This window comes from Penicillium canescens (genome assembly GCF_028828765.1).
Source record: "Penicillium canescens strain IBT 15451 chromosome Unknown utg000004l_segment0_segment0, whole genome shotgun sequence".
Taxonomy (NCBI): Eukaryota; Fungi; Ascomycota; class Eurotiomycetes; order Eurotiales; family Aspergillaceae; genus Penicillium; species Penicillium canescens.
Genome location: NW_026703966.1, coordinates 496,129 through 515,054, shown reverse-complemented (window position 1 = coordinate 515,054; position 18,926 = coordinate 496,129). Strand labels below are relative to the sequence as shown.

Genomic DNA, 18,926 nt, shown 5'->3' with positions numbered 1-18,926 from the left:
CTTACGCTGTATAGACCTAATCCTGGTGGGGAAGGATATTTATTTTTTTCTGCGGAGCATCTCATTCGTGCACTCGTTGCCACTCCCGAATCTATTATGGGTCATGCCGTAAGCTAATATGGGCGTTCCAAGGATCCTGACTACTTTGGGTCGGGTTGGGCCGGGTTTATAGGTTGGGTTTGAGCAGTCTAGCTGAAAGGTCTTCCGCCACTAGATGTGGCATCGATGGGTCATAACGTATTTCCCAAGCGAGCTGGCCACCCAAACGAGCTGGCCACCCCAAAACACCATAGTAAATGCGATAAATTACAACATAGTATCGCAACAACGGTAGGCTATAGGGACTTTCCCTTGAAATCTAACGCTCTTTAGGTGGTATTTAGTCTCTAACGGGAGTTTAAAGAATTTCTATATTTTAATAATTGAGATATAATCAAATATTTATATTTTTGGCTCCTAGCCAACGTAATTTTTGATACCGTAACAATGTAGCTGTCAGATTTCCTTAAAATTAATATATAGTGCTTAAAAGCCTTATCAACATATATCGGCAAATAATAAAATAAAATAAAAACGTGGTTGTTGAGATATCAGTGTAGAATATCTCGTATTTACTATGGTGTTTTGAGGTGGCCAGCTCGTTTGGGTGGCCAGCTCGCTTGGGAAATACGTTATGATACAGCAGTCCACTTTCTCTGCTAGCATAGAATTCTGATTGACTCGCTCAAGCTACTGTATTGCTCAATTGTAGATAACCTTGTTTATCTGAGCCGGTCTATATAGTGGGATTTCCAAGTTAAGAATTCTCCTTCCACCGCATTCTGAGCTCATAAAGCACGTTCATCAGCTCCGGTCTCCCATCAAGCAGGGATTTCAGATCATTGGGACTGTCTTGGAATATTGCTGAGAGCTCAACCCGTATCTGCTCAGCAGTTCCATTAGTCCAAAGCTGTTTCAGTTTTGAGACTATTTCATCTTGACGCTCGGCCTTCTCTTTCTTGAAGTTCACACCTGCGTCATTTTCATCATCGCTCAACCCAAAGGCTTCCATTCTATCCTCATCTTCATTATATGCTGACTCGTCGATAGGATCTTCCTCGACCGGAGAGTCAGATCCAGCAGGTTTGTTGCTTTCATCCTGTTCGGCAGGGGGTCGAGGCACTGGCAGACTGATCGTTTCATTTGCTACTTCTAGTGGCTGTAGATCAATTAGCTAGGCACGATGACGACGCGAAAAGTGAATACATACCACACTCCTGAAGAATTTAGAGAGCCTGCGAGCGGAGAATTGCACGCCCGCAAAAGAGACAACATAGCCCTGAGTTTTCTGTATCAAGTTAGCGTTTTAGGATCAAAGAGAGGTGATCAGACAATATTTACCTCATCCTTATCGTAGGTCCACCAGCCCTCACGCTGAAGTTTGTCAAAAACTCCCACAGATGTGCCCAGCTTCCCTATTCCTGTAGCCCCCAAATCCATTGACACGTCGACGTCTTGATTTTCGCCGCTACTCATTTTCACTGCAGCCTCATCAGTGACCCATGCACTCATGACAATCCACAGCCCTTGGCTTTTGATGTCATGACAGCTTGCTAGGATATCTTGCGCGTTGCTCTCAACCCAGTCCATCATCGGGCCCTTGAAGTTTCGATCGAATCTATGATTCCGTACAGTAGAAGAAGTAATGAGGGAGGCACTTCCAGTCTTGGATTTCTTAGCCTTGACTTGGAGTGATGCTTCGACTGGGGCGGCTGCCATAGCGCCGGAGGCTTCGGTGGAGATACGGGAACTACGTCCAGTCTCCGTTTCTCCAGATGTGGCTTGCCATTTAGATTCTGTCACCTCCCGTAGGCTCAGGTTTCCGATGAAAGGCTTAAATCCGTCTTTCTCTGCAAGACCAGGCTCGAAAAGGTTGGTTATTTCTTGCCATTCGGCTGTCCGGTCAAAATAGCCAACTGATCCCAGGCGGAGTCTCGTGAAAGGCTGAGGCTTGAACACGTAGGTCCCGAAAGAGCTATCGCGGCCCATGATATCAGCATATTGTTCGCTTTGCTTAGACATGGTGGAGAGCACAAAAATATAGTATAAGAAGCGATGAAGGGCAGGGATGAAGGGTGATGATAAGCAGTTTCGGGATAACAAAATGTTTCGCGAAAAGATAAAGTCCTGATATATGGCGAAGAACGATCCTGTGAAGGCATTCGAAATGAACGGGGTGGGAATAACTTGTCTATTAATGCGCTAGTGTGATATCTCATGAAAATCTCTATGGTATGGGGCATCATGCGAAAGAATCCAAATGAGGCAACGATATTCTCCATCTCCACGACACACCCCACGAGGAATTGTGGATAATTTCCCGAAAGAGACTTCAGCAACGACGATCTTGATCTAAATATGCTCATTGGGCACTCGAGGCTCAGCTTTCTTCTGCAATGAGTAGCTGAAGGCCTATAATAGCACAACGGAGACCTCGGAACGAACCAGTGGGTTGCAGAAACACTTTGCCTGTGAAGTTTGTGCATGATCTGCGTATCTCAGTACTCATCAGTGTGGAGTCAAGCGTATGAACGGAGAACTCCGATATGATGTAATTATGCAGATTGCCCAGAATCTCCGCAAGATCATTTCTTTGTTTGATGAATATTGAACACTTCAAACACACATTTCCAGCCGCCGGATGCAGAACTGGCGGATCACATCAATACCAGAAGTTTCAAATAATTCATGTATCAGCGATGACTTTCAAGTTTACCTGATAATTCTTAGATTATTGTTACCAGTCAAGCCTCCACCTACAGTCTGAGGCTAAAGATTTTAATCGCACTCATAAATCATCGCACTTCCACTACATCAAGTGGGACTGGCTCGAAAACTCGGATTATTGTGGTTCTTGTATACATCATTGAGAGGCTCATCGCTATGGTACAAACGATGGTAGTGTAATAATTTGATTCCGTGCAGGCAATTTGACGACGTCAGTTACATATAAGTTATATGTAAAGTTGACCTGAGACCAATGGTTAATCTACGTTAACCGAAAGCTGTCCACCTTCTCACACCGGCAGATTCGGTGCAACTACCCAGATATTACCGCGATCAAGATCTGGACGGCCGACTCCCAGATCCTCCTTTTTTCTGTGTGTATCCCCTGTGTCCCGCTGTATACCTCGAATAAAGCGTCGGCAGAACCTGCGCTGACGGCGATCCAAAAGACGATTTCTGCCGCCCGACAGGAAGACCAGCGGTCCACGAGTGTCATCCTCTCAGGAGATTTCAACCGTCATCACCCAATGTGGGGCGGCAACCAGATCCAATCAAGATTTATTGAAGACGCAAGTGAACTCATTACCTTCTTCCAAGACCACAACCTCCATACTTGCCTACCTCGAAAGATTTGCTCTCGATCATATCACGGATGAAAGCAAGCTTTGAAGGTGATATTCTTGGAGCCATGTCGTCTGCTTCAACAACGGTAAGCAGAAAGACGATGTACTTTGAAATTCTTGATTGTCATGCAGAGAAGTGAGGGGAAGGGTGGATCCGTATTCAGCAAATTTCATGTAAATTACAACATGAACGGTACTGAAGACGTATTGTAAGATTCATTGATTATAGTGGAAAGCGGTCTGGGCCCAGGTGCTTAAAATAAAATCCAATCAGAGCTCGTAAACTAAGGAATTATTTTCCGGGAATCAAGTCGAAAGAGTTTGGGGTCAAACTGATTTCGAAAACTACTGTATTAAATGCAGACTGACTGACATTTTATGGCTCCTACGAGATACCGACGGTTTCCTACCAAGATATATATTTGGCAGCAAGAAATCGTATCCACAACATTAGAGGGCCTCTCTGTTAAGATTTACGATGCACGTAGTAGGGAAGAAGAATATAAAGAGAGACGTGGTCCTTTTCCAGAGAGATTGTTTAGGTCTGATCCCTCATATTGTGAGGGATCATTATGAGGGATCCGCTATTTAATGAGTGAAAGCTTTGTTCAAGCTATAACTTACTGAGTAGGTTGAATGTTGATCTGCTCCATTCCTGAGGTATCAGGATGGATGCCTGAAACGTCGGTCGTCCGTTGCCAGATGCCCTACGAATCTCAAAACTCTCCATCCGTCTCTGCCTCTTCTTACTGTCATTAGCTTTGACTACATTACAAATCATGAACACGCGCTTTGTAACATCCCTTTTCCACTGCCCCTTTCGTGGATATCACTGCTTGGCGGAGACATATCGAGCGAGTGCATCTTGTGATATTAGCGCTCAGCTGCCTAGACAATCCACCGTGAGTTACATCACTATAAAAGTGCAACACGATTTCCTGACTTCTAAAGCCTCCCCAAAAACCATCCTTAAATGAGGCTTCCGAGAAGATAATGTCCAAACTTATGGCCAGTCACTGTAGATACAGGTCTAACCCTAATGCATGAGTAGTGCGTATCAGGGTGACAGGACAATACCATCAGTACAGGAGATCCAACACACGGTGAACGAATCAGGATAGAGAGAAGTCGAGTGGGGTCCCGCAGTTGAGACAATGGAGTAAAATGTTCAACAAAAATAAGCTTTGCGGGTTCATGGCGGGGAGGCAGACTAGGCAGAATTAATCCATGGTACGTACACATCTGGATTGAAGCTTTCTACGAAACAGCTGTCACACGCTCAGTAGCAGCGTAGATGACTTCCGATTGCGAGAATCTAGAACAGGAAGTCCCAAGAAACTTTCCTTCCCCTTGTATGTCACAAATTGAGTAGCTTGGGTCTTAGCAGATTCTTTGTCCTATTATCCTAGCCGCAGTCATGGTGAGATCATCTTCCCGCCTCGGGAGAATGGTCTCTAGACGATAATTCTATGGTAATCCTCAAGGCACCCCCCAACCAACCATTTCATATCATAAAGATTCAGCTTTATAATGCTTTCTCAAAAGTAGTTTAGACATCGCAGAAGTAATCCCCTGGACCTCCTTCTACGCTATGTAACGTGCATCCGCAATTTATCCTACATCCCTGTTCTGACACTAAACTTTTGGTATTGACGTTTCTCGAAGGTTATGGCACTGTATGTCAATCAATGGGCCACCAATGACCATATTTTCTTTGAGAGCTCATCAACTATCAGAAGTGACAGAGTGGGGAATTTTTTTCATCATATAATGCCTACATCGCAAGAAAGTTCCAATCCCTTGAAGTCAACTTTTGGGTCTGGGCCAATCTTTTGGCCGCCATCCATCCCTCCCGGGAAGAATAATATGCCTTCACGTTACCAAACTAATACTTGGCTGTTTGCAGCAGGATCATTCTTAGTTTCGTACAATACGTCCCGAAACTTACCTTCACTCTTCGATTGATACGCCAGCCCCTACGCCAATATACACTAGTCTATATTGGGAGTTTTTCCGGAGCACTCCTGTCAGTTAGCTGTGTATTTTTTCTTACGTAGATTACCAAATACTTTAAAGTATGTATTCGCTTGTAAATTCAAAACACACGTCTATCATACGTATGTATATACGTCTAACGTCCTGAACGGCCCAAGAAGCTGAGTGCAGCTAGCTTCCAATTGTAAATATCCGCATAAAACTTTCGACCTTCCACAGGTATCTACGCACCTCTAAACTGGATAGATCGGAAACGAACTCTACGCTGTTGAAGATCGAGGCGCTCTACGACAATTTGTCTAAAACCCTGGTCTCTACCTACATAGAAAAAGGCTACCGCAACGGCAGGATATTCTTAGTAAATCAAATGCCACTTACGGGGTGGGTGATCCCCTCTGTGCGATAGACCGTCTAGAGTTGAATATTCTAAGATCTGGCTATACTACTTTGACCGTTTGTGATCATGGCAAAACACAGAGGCGAGTTCCGTGGGCCAACTATCTGGAGGTAGCGCAGTGACGAACTTTTGTCATTCTCAATGACATTGCTGACCAGATATACATAGAATTATACTTTGAATGTAATGGTTCCAGGCCGTTCCTTTTTCCACACGGGGCATATCTCATGATACTCTCTGATAAATGGTAACTTTCAAGCCCAAAGAGTGGCGATCAAATCACCACTTGTAAACCACGAATCACGTCTTCACTGTATCACTAGGATATAGGACGCCCAGTTTAAATAAGCAATAGACCTTCGTGCTTCAAGAATATACGAATTCTCTCTCTCGGCTGAGAAACCGAAGACTTTATCTATATGAGATTGGCATATCTCGGTTATAATGCAAGCCAATAATAACAGGTATGAGCTCAACAACTTTGACGAAGCGTCAGCAGCAGTGGAACCTCCAAACGCAAGAACCGAAACAAATCAAACTCAACGTCGAATTTCCAAAGTGAGCGAAGAGTTTGCACAGGTAGCGGGTGATGTCCACAATGCTGAGATGATATTGCAGGGTTGCGAAGGCTTCAATCTGAAGCATATAGCAGAACGTATTCCTCCCGAAGTGGAAGGCCTCCGTAGACATGTCGGAGAACTTCACGGAGGTATTGACAACCTCAAGCATAAGGTTCACGTTCTCACCAATCGAGTCAATGAACTTCAGGGAGACCCCGCTAATGGCAATGGTGGCCAAGTCAAAGAACAAATTGTCAAACCTGCTGGACGCAGGATACTGCTACTTATAGTCATTTTACTGATAATTTATCTCGTTACCGGGGCAATAGCGGCAAAGGTGGCTACCGTCCCTATGCGAGATTTCTTCTCCTGTTTGGGCATCATCTTTGCAATAATTGAACTCGTCCTTGTGTACAACCACTGCAGGAAAAATGGAGCGTGTAAGTAAAACCTTTTTCATTATCAGATGCCATTTATATGATAATCCTTCTTCAGATAGTGGAAATCAGGCCAATACATGCTGGGCTTCATTCTTAACTTTCACTGTGTTGACGGCGATGTACTGGGGAGTCTGGTTTCCACAGAGCCAAAGAAAAGATATATCGATGAAATATGATAACTTGGTATCTGCTTACGAAGTCTATATCATATGATTTCATACCATACTTACCGCCATATCTAGGACAGTATCACGTTCCCAGCTGTGGCAATTCTGCAACAAGATGGCTGGACAGCACAAGCGCAATTGTCCACAAAAGTCGCTCCGAAATGTTTCCTAGGACAATATAACCAATCCGCTAGCACATGTGACAATACCTCCTCCTATAACTCTTCCAACCCCTGCAATTGTGCAGAATGGTGGGATACTGCAATTGGGTCTTTCTCTTGGCAAGGCTCGAGCTACCAACTCCACAATTTTCGATCTGATCCAGCACTTCTTTCCACAACTCCAGCTTCAATGATGCTCCTCCAGGTTTTCTTTACATGTGGGTGATACCCTCCAGGTTTGCCCATGCCCCATTTGTCGGATACTTACTGAGATATGCTGAGCTAGATAACATGTCTAAAAACCAGGCCACAGACGGAACAGTGTCTAGTCCAGGTCTTTTCCTCGCCGTGTATGACCGGAGCCTGTCTCTCAGGTCAGCACTCGAGAGCAATCTAACTACACTGGTTGACATCAATGCTATGGGTGTGACTTCTGTGCAACTTGATATAAAAGAGCGAGTTCTGTTAAACCACTCCTCTTTCGCCACTTACGGCATGGCGATAACTTCCATTCCATCACTTGAGCTCATTTGCGATACATCAAACAATGCTAACCCTGAGCATTATTGTACGACCACGGTCTATTTGCGGGCTCCGAACTTTATGAAATCAGTTAAAACCGAGACTTATAAATTGGGATGGACGGTAAGCTCACCTCTTCAAGCTTGGTGAAGGCTGCATACGCCATCATATAGACTTATCAAGTGCATAGGATACCGTGACCTTGGCTGGAGCGTTCATCTCATTTGTACAAATTATATCCTGGATTTTTTCTCTGCTTTTCTGGGCAGATTGACTTGACATGCGACGTTTCTTGGGACCGCTAAAATGGCTTGAGTCAAGTTATTCTTGAAAAGTTGGCACTTCCCCCGTTGTGCGAAGTGTCAATCTTTGCCCCATCTCTTAGCTGTGACCCTGTTGTCGACCATGGCTTTTCATTTTGACATATGTCAGGAACAAAGGTGCACAGTGGAAAAAGCGAGCCTTCTATGTTGGAAGTTGTGTTGCGGTTGGTCATATTCCTGTTCACACAAATTGCCAGTCATTTTTACAGAGATTACATCTCCTCCGGAGGTTCCAATTTATTCCGATTTGCTAGTCAAAACCGCTTCATTTTGTTCGTCAAAATATTATTGATGCAGCTTGATGGAAGCTCAGCATTTAGTATTCCATTTACCATTTGGATAGCCGGAGTAGCCTGGGATTTCGCCCTTGGGGAGCGGCGCATAGGAAAATTCGACGGGTGCTGCGTCTTTAGACTTCGCCATGAACTGCAATTGGGCCCCAAAAAACCACCGAAAACCCATTTTTGCATAAAATAGGGGTCTTGGCGTATATAAATCTACTTAATCATCACAATAAATTACTGTTATTTAACCTTGTATTGTTCACTCTCATTAATATCACTTCAAAAGTGGATATACAAAAGTAGGAGTGATTTATCTATATATATATAAATCTGTTACAATTTTATTATATTTTTTATTCTTTGATCAATTTTGACAAAAGGTAGCTAGTGAATGTTGAGTTTGTAAATTCTTACATGTTTTGCTTCAAATACATATATTTGACATATTATTAAACACTCCTCAATATTAAATATATAGCTTTGTACATGTAACTTTATAAGCTTACGTGCTATAATACTCTAACAAGTGTCATTTGATAGCGAATTTTCTTTCAAATATGAAGGGTGATCTAATTAGGGCTCTATAATGCTTCAAAGCTATTGTTATAATAATCATTAATGGTTGGTGAGTGTTTCAACAGTTTTAAGTGGTTTTAAGTGGTTTATAGTGGTTTATAGTGGTTTGTAGAGGTTTGTAGTGGTTTATTCATGGTTTATAGTGGGGTTTCATGGTTTTGACCCACTTAATAATTTATTATTAACCAATTAGTAACTAAAGTTAGATCAGTTATTTAATCGCCATGTATCAACTAGTTAATTCGTACTTATTCTGTTTGTCGGTCGCGTCCAGCTAGAATCCGCACAATTCCTGTAAGTGTTCTCATTCCCTTTCTTTATTTCCCTTCAGTATATACGTTTTGAAGCTTATTATATCTCAAACCCAGCAATCAGCTTTCTCTTCGTCTATCTACGATGGAGATCTAGACAATTCGTGTACTCATCCATTTACCCCTAATCTCTACTTGGTGGAAACCTTTTAAAGTAATAGATTGATAGTTTGCATCCCAGGGTATATTATCTTTCTTCCCAAAGCCGGTTTCAAGCCACCAGCTTACCCAATCGTTATGAAGCATTTCGTCGTAAAGAAGATAGTTTTTAATGCGACCGGGGCCAACACGGGTAAGACGAAGGATTAATGAAGGAATCGCCGTTCGGAGGAAACCTGCTTCGAATGAATGTACCGCCGAAGGTTATGTGTAAGCGTTGTGGACAGATTCTTGAGCACCCGAACTTTGTAGGAGAGACAAAGGAGGGAAGAAAACAGCGTCAAGGAACCTCGACTATGAAAATCCACCTTACATGTAATGTCTCGACCTGTACCACATGGATAGCCTGACAATAGGATAGGCGACTCGACCTTGGCGGGTTCTGCCGAGGCTGTAATCATACTCCAGGAAACGAGGCATACAACATATAAGTAATGGACCTACATAGTTGTTGTAAGCCGTACATGCCTTTGTCGAGGGGTCCGGGCAAAGAAAAACGGTCGTTTACATTATACTAAACTTATCGCAGGAATTCATTGCTCGCCCCGTGGAGAGACCAGCGTTGAAAGAGATAAAGTTGGACACTGAGCACTAAAAGTATCGTGTAGCAAAATCCGTTTTGCAGTAGAGGGTGATTGCTTGCATCTCTCAATTCTTAAGACTTCCTTTTCTTTCTATTTAACATGGCCTGGATGGCACCTATGCTTCGACGATGACCAAAATCTTGCTCGAACTGGATTTCAATCTCTTCCACAGGCAAAGCTGCTTTTGATTCAAACCACAATGGCAGAATGTCTTTTTCTTTAGCAGTCCATCGCCGACCACGAGGGAGTGCTGCGCGTCTCCGTTAGATGCATTTTTCTTCAAGATTGGTTTTCCAAGTGAGGCTCACATGTCCTTTTCGTGCCATTGGACCTAGTCATTGGAGCACTATTGGACCCGTGAACAGGCGTGCCACTTTCCACGTTGGCACCAGGCAAAGCTACTAGAGGCTCCTGAAACAAGCATTCAGGGACATCTAAATCTTCAAGATAGATGAGCCTTTCACTCAGTCGATGGAGCGTATCGTCAATGGTCTCACTGACTACCAACATAAGTTAGCCTGATGATAGAACACGTTTTCAACAGACAGCTGCTCACTTTCTGCCGCCACACCTCTCCATGCTCTCATTTCTGATGTCACTACATCAACTGCGCTTATTTCCGCAAGGATATCGCCAGTATGCATTTGTGGATTAATAAGCTTTCGAGGAAGCCCTGAAAGAATCAAGTCGTAGTCAAACTGAGTCATTTCGAACACTCCCCGTCGATTGGGTAGACGAAAACGATATTTCTCATTATGCTGCTCAACCTGACATGGGTCCTCACGAACCACATCAATCCAACTGATACAGTTTTCGCTGTCTTTGTCCTCGCTGTCTCGAAGGTGCGGGCGAATTTCACTGAACAAATAGGAAACCTTCTCCGCAAGTATATCGCTCATGAGCGGTATATTCATGAATCGTGCAAGACTATGACCATCTTGCAGGCACTTTTGATACGATTTGGAGTTACTGAGCGCTGAGAGGAGTGTCAGTCTCAAAGAGTCCATCTGTTGTGAGTTGGACTGCTCTCCTTTGAGACGCAAGGTCGAACTGAGCATTCAGTGGTTAGCACCGCTCTATGTCATTTAAAATTGCGATCCATCCCAGTATGGGTTCGTCAGGAAATTCCAGTCTTTAGCTGGGGCAAGACTCATTCTCACCGGTAACTTACGAAGTATCACAGTCGACAGCAGAATTATCCATTAACACCGGTTGCATTCAGGTCCTGTTCCTATCGAAGAGGGACCCTTAGTTACTTATAGGGTAAGAATTTGTTCACCGCTCTAGGAGACTTCCTCGAGTTGACTCAGTCTGCGGATTACTACAGGGCACTCAGAAAATCGCGTTATTTGACACTCCAGAGCCACTCCACAGAGAATTAATATTATCTCCAATGCATAGCCAACACTGATGATGAAATCAAACAAACACAATCCACTTCCTTCGTTTGGCTCATTTGATTACTACGATTTATTGGAACGATGAATACGAATGATCAATTGGAACCGGAAACCCGCGATGCAAAATGTCCTGATTTTTGAAGAAATCTAATTAGACGGTTCCAGCGACAAGATCGAGCTCAATTAGTTTGCCCTTAGCTAATGATTTCGCTCAGCGAAACAGCCGTAGCTGTGGTCCACTTTTGACTTGGTTGAATGGGAGGTTTCGACGGGAGCGATGGCCCCTAACTAGATACACTTTTCATGTGTCATTCAAATTTACGCCAGCCTATATTCACATAGCTGGGTTTCCAATGCGCAATACTGACTAGTGTATTTGCATGCGATATGAGCTTACCGAAACATTAGGCAAGTTGTGATTTTCTTTCCCGCTATTCTAGGCGTAGCTACTTGGAACGACCGCTGACTACATGTACAAGAGGTGAAACATCAACAATTTGATTTAGTTACCTCATACATTGACGTTGGGAATTAGAATCTAGAGGCGCAATTTGAGAACGCTTCTACAACAGCCCTAATTCGTACCGGATGTAAAAGAACCTCGTCTTTGGCTATAAGACCCTAGGCCGTTTCTATTATTTACCCGTAATTCTATATTTTTATTTGCTGGCTTATCAGGTTCAAATGGCCTCCGAGCTTCAGAAAGTCTTGATCCTTCATGGTACATCCCCTTGGACACATGTGCGGCCAGGAGCTACAGCTAAATTCGAAATTGGCTTCCACATTTTACACAGAGAAACTCTCACAAACCCTAACGCCAAGCCGATACCTAACGCCAAGCCGATGGTGAAACTACCTAGGCTCAATCTGGCTAGTCTGCAGATCATTCCTATGCGTCACAATGGAAATGTAACTAAGGTAACTTATCTGACAAGACTAATACACTGAAGCGTTGAATTATACGTCATTCGAGACTGTCGCAACTTACCAGCTTGGCCCCCCTCTCCACCACCAAGAGACGAACATGCACGACACAAAGTAGCTCGAAACCTGCCCTCCTCTACTCGAGAATCCATTCGCGATATGATCTTGAGCAAATCACTGACTACGGCCTAGATAGCTAGTGCCGTAGAATGCAGCTCGAGCGTGACGTATGGTGGATTTGATACTGTAAGCTTACTTCGCGGGACTGGAAATAGTAAGGTTTGTTGAGAAAACCTTGATTTACTCTTCGCCAAAGCTCTATGCCCTACGGTTTCATTAGGGACATACCTTATCTATCGCCACAAGAGATTTATATTAAGATGTAACATGAATTGCTCCAAAACCTCGTGCGTTGATTTATTTCTAGAGGTGGAGTAATGTTACAGAAATATCAGTTTAATTCCCCGTTCGGTATTACCATCACATGTGTTGAACAGCCCTTGTAAGCTGTGATCGAAAATCAACGCACTGAGCAATCGCGCACACTCCGTGTCATCTTTGCCCATAGCTTGCTTTTCTTATGACATGGAAAAAGGCAGTAGTCTTTCTTCATATGCTGGTTCAAAAGTGTAATCCTGCAACCGTGTTTGATGTCCCTACCTTTGCAGGCGGGACCATTCCACCCACCAAACACATATGGACGCGGTTGTTTGTAGTCAGGATCCCATTTCACGATATCGGATGACCGAAGTTCCTTTATCGCCGGATTATTGTAGTAACAGTATTCCGAGTAGACTCCTTGCTTTGTGTTCGTAAAAACCTTTTCCAAAGGTAGCTCTACCGTATCAAGAGATTTAATGACCTCGTAGATGTTCAGGGTAATGCCAGAAGGGAAGTCAACCTCGTATTTATTTTCGTCATATTTCCAGCCATCCTGAAGAGCGGCAAAGAACCTTTCACTTTCATATCTGAGATCGCCTGAGTAATCACCTGCGAGAAGAGCAAGATAGAGACGATTTGACGATTTCCTAGGGCGATAGGCGCTCAAATGGCCAATGAGTACTGGAGAACATCCATCAAATGCCAGGGCAAACTCCAGCCAACTAGTATCTTTGAAGATCTGTTTCCAGATGGTAGAAGTGGTATTTATGATGTTTTCGACATCTGCTGGTGTCAGAAAGTCCTTGATACTTAACCAAATATCAATTGGAGTTTCAAAGAGTTTCATTGTGAATGACTGGTACTGGTGCTGTAGTCAGTCCAGATCTTACCAGGGAAAGGATTTATACTTCGCAGGGCTATTTCTGAAATGACTTGATCTTACAAAATAACAAGCAAGGGTCCCGCATTCTTGCCAGGCCCTCCGAAATGCACCTATACCTGTGGTTATAGAGCTGGTCAATATCAGAATCTATGCTCCGGATTTCTCTGGAAGTTGCGGTAGCCTAATGCCCTCCCTGCCCATGCGACCCGCGCTTATTTGCACCTAGCTCAAGTAGATATTTTCTATGGGCGAATATTATGCTCTCGGTGTTCAGTCAACGTTGATTTGAACGTTGACATCAACTTTTTGACACTATTCACCACCCGTACATCGCCAAAGGTGAACAGGAAGTAACGTGATCTAACAGGAACGAATTTTAGGCTTCAATCATCCCCACGCCTTGTCCACTTCCGGAATTCTGCTGGAGTGGGAAACTAGGTGTCTGACAATCGAGGCCCGATCAGCTTAGCGACCGTTAATTTTACTTGACAACGCCCAAATGGTGGAATGTGACTAAACAAGGCACAATACAGGACTGTACTGAAGCATCTACCTCTTGCCCATCACGTTTTGATAAGGTTTGCTTGACTAGAATTTATCTCTAGTGTTTTTTGAATGCTCGTAGCATGTCCTCGGCTGGAGTGTCACCTTGATAATTAACAGGAGCGGTTGCCAAATGATCTCATACTCGGCTCCTCGACAAAGAGTCTCCACAGGTCAATGCAAGAATTCATTTCCTATGCTAAAGCCTGATATTATTTGATTCACAGTCCACAACAGACAAACATGGTCTATGTATCGAGCGGTGTGAATCCTCGGGAAGCGAGCAACAATTCAACGTATCTGTGGGGCGGTTTGTCTGTAAAGGAAACAAGCTTGCATATCATGCAACGTTGTGCCGCGTGAATGAGGAAGCGCTTGCATTGAACACCGAAGATCTGCTAGGAGAACCATGAGCTAGCTCGGCCGTAGCCAAACAGAAACCGGTCGGTTCGTGCCAGATACTCGCACTGGTTCTCACAGCTGAACTCCTCTTCAATCCATCTGAGTGCGGGGACTACAATTTTGCTAGAGACAGGAACGCTGGGGGCAAGGACATCGACCGCTGCATTCAGCCTCGCCTGTGTTCACGCTTTGGTGAAAGCTTTCGTACGAAGATTTCACCGTGAATTGATTGGTAGTGGAAGTGAGATTTCCGTCCTTTCGTCTCCAACTCGGGCACCGGTTACTCGTAGTATATGTTCACTAGATGTCTAACTTTGAGGCCCATATCTGAGTCCTAGACGTGTTCTCTATTCTTTCTGGACCGTTCTGGCCTCTCTTGGGAAGTTCTCAGCGAATATGACATCATCGTTATTCAGAGCGGCGCGGTTCCAGATTCACTTTTATATCTTTCTTAAAACTCAGGGGCACCAGAAGCACTGAAAGGCTACTGTGCCTCTTTTTTCGCGAAGGTTTAAGAAATCAACGAGGAGAACGCACCTCACAAGTCCAATAGTTCGTGGAGGGCACGCCATTCACTCGCACTTATTTCATATCTCGTGCAACAGACCAGTCCTGTATCAGATACCACGAGGCGACGAAGGAGCGGCGAGGCAGAATAGGCAATAGGCGTGGTGACTCAGTCCTTGCGAGGGCGGCTTGCAGGATAAAAAGGGTTCGCTCGTTTGTGATGATGTGGTTATCATACGCATTTCGTGCAGTCGTCATTGGGAACTGGAAGAGTACTTCTGTTAGCATTTAGAGGCTCAAGCGTGGAAATGCATGTGCGCTTACATACGTATCCCCAGTGCCGGCCGAGGGAAGGTTGTAAGTACGAGCTCTGTAGGGCATATTGTATGTTCAAGAGAAAATTATGACTCCATCGTCTCAAGGTGCAAGAGTTCAAGTGCATAGCATTTCGAGCCCAGTCTATCCCACACGGCGTAACGGTAGATCATTTTTTACGTCCGAACTATGGCGAGGACTGTCTCAGCTCGCTCCGGGGCACAAGTGTGCCTGAATAAAATATGTGCCTTTCAGTGACTGTCTCATCAGGATTCGTGAAGCTGTCGCACTCGGAGGCATGCACATGAACATTTGCAACAGGGATAATCGATCGATCGATTACTTGAGCCCCGGGGGCTCGTACCACGGTCGCTGGCTCATTCAAGTTGCCTTAGTCGAATAGCAGTCGTATCCAAGTCGAGATGTCTTGGGGCAAACTTGTTCTTAGAAACATTTGGGATTGTGCGGAGGTAGGCTCATTTCCATCGAATGTGGTGGTAATCTGGTCTCGACCGATCGATGGCTGAAGTTGGATGGGTAGGTCGAAACTGTCATTATGGAGATTAGCTAAATTAACACATTTAAGTTGCCATGTCAGTCACCTGTTGTTTGCGTTTAAGCCTCACACCGAAAACTTGAAGTGCTCGGTTGAGCAACTCGTACCCCGATGGGCTCAAGTGACGCGCTGACGCCCCTCCTCTGGTGTGAAACAAAACTGTCCAGTGCAATAACGAAGAGAGAACAAAGGTATTAAAATAAATCAGTTGTGGTGTCAGTCACAGACTTCAAAGCTGGACGAGGTAATCCGGAGAAGAGTGCGCCTGAAACTAATGGCAGTAGATGAACCGAAATCTTCTTCGCCTAAAGCAGGAAGACCGCAGTACTTCCCTCCCTTTGCCCAGACCTGCTTCCCACAACTCATTTCGTCCACGCCACTCGTGAACTATTCTTCTTGAGGGGCTTTCCCACCCCAGCCTCATATTTGACCATTCTTCAATGGAGTCGATAGGCAAACGAAACGAAAGCCCCGAATTTCGATTCACTCTGCTTCTGTTGATCGACCAGAATTCTTCCGAGTTTCCCTACCCAGGAGAGACCTCATTAGGGGCACTCGTGTGAGCAGGACCTGAGCATGGCTCAAAGCAGAGTCTCTAGGTAAAAGATGTCCGTAGTCACTCGGGCGTGGTCTCATCTTTCCTTCCCAACCTTTTCCTTCCATCCAGCCTTCTTGCTTTCTTTGATCCGCAGTAAATCTCGTATGCATTGAACAGTGAGCTGATTGATTCCAGAGTCAGTCGGGACACAGTATACTTTCGGACAGTCCTGTCATATTCGGAAACAAATCACTCTAGTGTCCCTCCCTTAAGGTCGCCGCCGATGAGAGTTCAAGAAAGGTTTTGAGGGCTTCCCCTTTCCTTTACAGGTATTTTCGTCAGCAATCTCAATCTAGCCTTTCATTCTAGAGCTAATAGCTCCATGTCATTCGCAGTTCCTTGCTTCAACGAGTCGAATCCAAGCACCATCAGGAATCTCCTAGACAGAATGCCCGTGCATACGCGCCCAAGAATTGTCCTCCAGACCATCGGATCTCCTTTTCGCATACACCAAAATACAATACAAACTGGGGCTCCCAGCGCCAAAGGCGGGATTTCAAATTTCCTAGTTTCTACCAAGAGACCGTGTGGCTACCATTCCGCGGAAAGGTCTCTGGTAGAACGTTATGCCTGTTTCGGAGCTAGGAAAGCGGGTGCGTTCAGTCGTTGTGTTGCAAAGGTGGAAGCCCACACAACAATGGATGGATCTGCCCCTCGGAAATACTATGCGTGATGCTCTGTGATTATAATGTTGATCGAAGGCTCAATCAGAAATCCATTCGCAGTGTGTTGAGATATGCCACACTGCCTGTCTGCCTCAGTTCTCCAACTTGCTGCTGTAACCCAGCCGATGGGATGTTACTCGAGACCTTTTAAGTACAGCTCTGCCACACTACCGTATTTGCTGTCTCACAGGCTGAGTCTCTGGCGCCAGGTGCTTCATGACGACCTTGATCAATTAGCCTAAGAGCCTTCTCGTGAGCCTCGCTGAGAACGACTCTCTCACATGTCTCTCATGCCTACCAGTTTTGTTTTTAAGAATAATCGCACTCGTTGCGAAACTATTGGGGATAGCAGCCGAGAACTAGGCTGGGCCATTGTAGGGGAGCTTGTGCTTCATAGATGGAAGAGACGTGGCGTTGCTAACTTGGAAAATAAATAGAGGTTCCTGTTTAGTCCGTGTACATGTAAGAAAGGTGAGCTAAGAGTTGCCACCCACACGGCCTTAGCGTATGGATTGGTCTTCCAAGTCTCCCAACGGTACCTCATTTGCAGCAGTCAAAGCGCGTCAGGATCACCACTTGCTGCTGGTAGCGGTGCTGTCTGGCGCGTAGGCAGTGACCCAATCACACCCGCATAATCCAGCCCTCATTCTGGCCCCACCACAACCAAGTTCGCAATGCCAGAACATGCAGGGGTGACCGCTCTTTGCAATACGCACGGTAATACTAGCGGTAAGATAAAGGCGGATATATACTATGTCTGAAGGTGGCTTCGAATTCGTATTCATTCCCCGTCCTCGATAAAACGATAGTTTTGTTTCCCGAGGTAATCCAGTATGGTGCACAACCTTCCCAGTCATGCTCCTAGTTTGATGGAATCATCTCCCGATATCTTCCTGTCAAAGTTGGAGACTCCTCAACTCTTTGTGCGGGATCGATGGTGGGAAGAATATGCAGCCATCACGCTGTCGGCTTATGACATCGAAGCCATTTTCCAGGGACTTCGCTTCGGCTTCTTTCGCGACATGGAATATGTACAGTACATACTGGAGAGACGCCCTCCGAGTGTACTCAATTCGTTCCTCGCTGCCATACCAGAGACCTCTGAGAATCACTCCCTTTCTGAACTGTCGAATCATGAGAAAGTGAGAGAGATCCTACGTCGATCGATACCTGCACCTCCTCAGTTGACTCCGTGGCGCTGGTTTCCCCCTGCACCAGAAGACTTATCAGACGTTCAAACAATCGCCCTGGATATCGAAGCGGAAAGTCACTTCCAATTCAGACAGATAGCTTTCGAAGACATTGTTCGCGCCGCCCTTGGGTATGAAGCACCATCAGTAGAATGGTTTCTTCAGCAACACAGGGCCCTTGGGGTTCTTTTCCTGGAACACATGAAGGAATACCCGAAGGAAATCACTCTCTATTCAACGGTGGAGAAGGTTAGTGATCCAAGATCTTCAGGGCAATATACCCGCATATTTCAGGGCCAGCTGGCTAAGTCTAACAGCATCTTCGGACACTAAGTCCATTTGCTCATCAAACCCTTGCCAAATGTCTCATGGTCTTTCAACCTGACGTGGAAAACAACATGCCCCTGTCTGATACGCCCCGCCTTTCATTCATAGCAGGCCCCATTCAACAACTGTTCAAAGAGAACTCATGCAACCTGGGAGATATGTTCGAAATTCTGAGTGGTCTTGCTGCACGTTTCCAGCAAACATATACGCACTCCTCCACGATGAGCTGGACACAAGACTTTGACGCTTCCCTTCCGCGTATATCTGCCGAGAACTGAAAGCCTCTGCTCTTAAAACAAAGCACCGCGTTGATGTATGTTCTTCTAATTCTATGACCTGCACGAGCCTTATATGGAGCAAAAATCGG

At 45.0% G+C, this 18,926-nt stretch overlaps 6 protein-coding genes across 6 annotated transcripts; 1 reads left to right on the top strand and 5 right to left on the bottom strand.

The window, feature by feature from the left end:
• Window positions 1-796: 796 nt before the first annotated feature.
• On the bottom strand, window positions 797-2,061 carry N7446_005575 (uncharacterized protein; the record flags this gene model as incomplete). Its single annotated transcript, XM_058514323.1, has 3 exons — window positions 797-1,198; window positions 1,250-1,327; window positions 1,381-2,061. 3 exons carry the CDS (start codon window positions 2,059-2,061, stop codon window positions 797-799), a joined length of 1,161 nt encoding a protein of 386 aa, XP_058371501.1.
• A 4,212-nt stretch (window positions 2,062-6,273) lies between these two features.
• Window positions 6,274-6,725, bottom strand: N7446_005574 (uncharacterized protein; the record flags this gene model as incomplete). Its single annotated transcript, XM_058514322.1, has 2 exons — window positions 6,274-6,618; window positions 6,660-6,725. 2 exons carry the CDS (start codon window positions 6,723-6,725, stop codon window positions 6,274-6,276), a joined length of 411 nt encoding a protein of 136 aa, XP_058371500.1.
• Window positions 6,726-10,147: 3,422 nt separating this feature from the next.
• Window positions 10,148-10,926, bottom strand: N7446_005573 (uncharacterized protein; the record flags this gene model as incomplete). Its single annotated transcript, XM_058514321.1, has 2 exons — window positions 10,148-10,368; window positions 10,425-10,926. 2 exons carry the CDS (start codon window positions 10,924-10,926, stop codon window positions 10,148-10,150), a joined length of 723 nt encoding a protein of 240 aa, XP_058371499.1.
• A 1,786-nt stretch (window positions 10,927-12,712) lies between these two features.
• On the bottom strand, window positions 12,713-13,420 carry N7446_005572 (uncharacterized protein; the record flags this gene model as incomplete). The annotated part of the gene is made up of 1 exon (XM_058514320.1): window positions 12,713-13,420. One exon carries the CDS (start codon window positions 13,418-13,420, stop codon window positions 12,713-12,715), a length of 708 nt encoding a protein of 235 aa, XP_058371498.1.
• Window positions 13,421-14,983: 1,563 nt separating this feature from the next.
• N7446_005571 (uncharacterized protein) lies at window positions 14,984-15,289 on the bottom strand (the record flags this gene model as incomplete). Its single annotated transcript, XM_058514319.1, has 2 exons — window positions 14,984-15,172; window positions 15,233-15,289. 2 exons carry the CDS (start codon window positions 15,287-15,289, stop codon window positions 14,984-14,986), a joined length of 246 nt encoding a protein of 81 aa, XP_058371497.1.
• A 2,622-nt stretch (window positions 15,290-17,911) lies between these two features.
• On the top strand, window positions 17,912-18,837 carry N7446_005570 (uncharacterized protein; the record flags this gene model as incomplete). The annotated part of the gene is made up of 2 exons (XM_058514318.1): window positions 17,912-18,481; window positions 18,550-18,837. 2 exons carry the CDS (start codon window positions 17,912-17,914, stop codon window positions 18,835-18,837), a joined length of 858 nt encoding a protein of 285 aa, XP_058371496.1.
• Between the last annotated feature and the right edge of the window lie 89 nt (window positions 18,838-18,926).